The 2,262-nt window shown below is 42.6% G+C and overlaps 1 protein-coding gene across 1 annotated transcript; it reads right to left on the bottom strand.

The window, feature by feature from the left end:
* Positions 1-1,446: 1,446 nt before the first annotated feature.
* LOC127666672 (40S ribosomal protein S27-like) lies at positions 1,447-1,740 on the bottom strand. Its single transcript, XM_052159639.1, has one exon. It carries the CDS (start codon positions 1,738-1,740, stop codon positions 1,447-1,449), a length of 294 nt encoding a protein of 97 aa, XP_052015599.1.
* Positions 1,741-2,262: the final 522 nt, after the last annotated feature.

The raw sequence follows: 2,262 nt of genomic DNA, 5'->3' as shown, positions 1-2,262 counted from the left end.
AATCCCTTCTGAAAACTGGCAGTCATTCAGCCCTGACCAAATGGATTTGAAAGCACTGTGATTTCTCCTGCTGTCAGCTGGCTCTGGGAGGGTTGCAGCTGGCAGGCCCACTCATGGAGTGATTTGCAGCAGTCACTAGTAGACCAGCACTCCAGACTCTGAGAGTGGAAGGAAGCAGGGCTATAACAATGGGCATTTGCTGAGTATCTTGCAGTCTATGCTGCTTACATTACCTTGTTACTTTTCATTTTTTAAAGAGCCACTATTATTTTAATAATAATCTTAAGCAGGTGCCTCTTCTATTGCTGTTGTAACAATCACTACAAGGTGATCGACAGCACCATAAACATCTTACAGTTCTGTAGAAGTTGGTCTCCAGTTTCAGTGGGCAAACCTGAAGGCAGGAGAAAGGTTCTGTTCCTTTCTAGAAGCAGTCAGAAGTATAGTTTCTTTCCTTGTCCAGCTTCTAGAAGCTTCTTATGGTCTTTGGTTCTGTGCCCACTTCCTCACTTCATCATCTGGGCCAACCAAGCTTGGTTGATCATTTATCCTGTCACAGAGTGACCTCTTCTCTAGTCCTGTTCCACATAGAGGAACTTGATGGTGACATGGCCCTGACCCATGTGGGTAATGTAGGGCAATCTTCCCATCTCCATGACAACCAACTCTAACCCTAAGCATCTGCAACTTCAGTTCCATTTTACCAAGTAATGTCCAACTTTAACTTTCTGGGGGTTAAGATATGACATGTTTGGAGAAGGAAAATTATTCTGTAATCACAGACAAAACCAGAGAACTGAGGGTTTAGGGCCATTTGGCTAATTAATATTAAGGTAAAGACTAGTTCGAAGAGTAGGGCCTAATCTGAAAATAAGACATGCAAGAAGAAAAGATGGGAGAAAAATAAAATTGAGGGTGCATTTTCTACATGAAGAAAGCAGACATTTATAATAAATGCTTTGTTGGTTATGATTCAGAGAAAAGAGGGAAATGGGTCTTTACAAATGCCCTTAGCTAGTTCTTGTATTCCCCTGTCTGACCTATAAATAGTTTGAATAATTTGTAGTTCACCAAAGTGCATTGGCTGCACTCAGGATGTTGGTCCTTCTGGTGCCATAAAACACACCAGGGCATGGAAATTGACCCCACAACAGACCACACACAGCTACAGAGAACAGTATGACAGTGTCTATATGTGCACACATGCACTCTATCAAAACACTTGTCACAATGCAAGCTAAGCAAGTCAGGTGGTTCGATACAGCCCTGGAGCAGAGGGCTTAACTTAATAATAATGGTTGATGACAACTCAACTATTTCTACCAAGCAAAAATAAAGTAAATAAAATAATATAAAATGAGCCATCTAACAGGACCAGGCCTCAGGAACTATTCAAACAGATGTTATGGGACCTGGTGACCCCAACATTTTTTTTATCAAAAATGTTTATTGGGAGGGTTCCCACTCATCTTGAATCAGGGTCTTTCCATGCTGCTTCCTCCTGAAGGAGTGTCCTTCTGTCAGCCTTGCTTTTCCACTTGTAGGCTGACAGAGGACAGTGGAGCCGCCAACACACAAGACTACCACTAGAGCATGGCTAAAGACAGTGGTGATTTTATAGCATCCGGGGCATTTCACATCCATAAAGTAGGAATTGGGGCTCTGCACCAGGCACTTTTTCTTGTGTTTCTTCTTCTCCCCTTTTCGGGAGGGATGAAGGAGATCCTTTGCAAGAGACATGTTCTCATAGGGAGGTCCTCACCACCAGAAAGACCCCAACATTTTAAAGCTACTTCATGTGTATTTTCACTTGGGATTTGACCTTTTACTTGTCTAGAAGGCATATGCAAAAAGGGAATAAAAAAAAAAAAAAAAAGAAAAGTATGTGGCCTTCCAGGAGCTCCCCCTCTATCAGGTACAGTTCAGAGCTCATTCTCCTTAAGCAAAATCAGAACATTTTAAAGATTTGACATCCTACCATAGCTCCCCCGCACCAACACACACACAATAAAATGATTGAGCTTCAGAATTTTTCAGAGATGTGGAGCCACATCACTGATCTCAGCAGATTTGGTGGGACAAAGGTCCTAACGTCCACTCTGCAAAAGAGAAGAAAGCCACATGAACCATGTGCCGACATTCCCTTAGGAGGCCTCCAGCTGGAATCTAGTGGGAGCTTTCTTGGAAACTCCAGCACAGTAGCTTTTCCCACAGTGCCCAAATATGTGACTGTTGTTGATACATTTTAGGGGCTAAGTACAT

Source organism: Apodemus sylvaticus, chromosome 16 (assembly GCF_947179515.1).
Source record: "Apodemus sylvaticus chromosome 16, mApoSyl1.1, whole genome shotgun sequence".
NCBI classification, from domain to species: Eukaryota; Metazoa; Chordata; class Mammalia; order Rodentia; family Muridae; genus Apodemus; species Apodemus sylvaticus.
This window is presented reverse-complemented; position numbering and strand designations above follow the sequence as displayed.

What these genes read in the sequence shown, in the direction of transcription:
- LOC127666672 (XM_052159639.1), bottom strand. Translation starts at nt 1,740, where the DNA reads ATGTCTCTTGCAAAGGATCTCCTTCATCCCTCCCGAAAAGGGGAGAAG.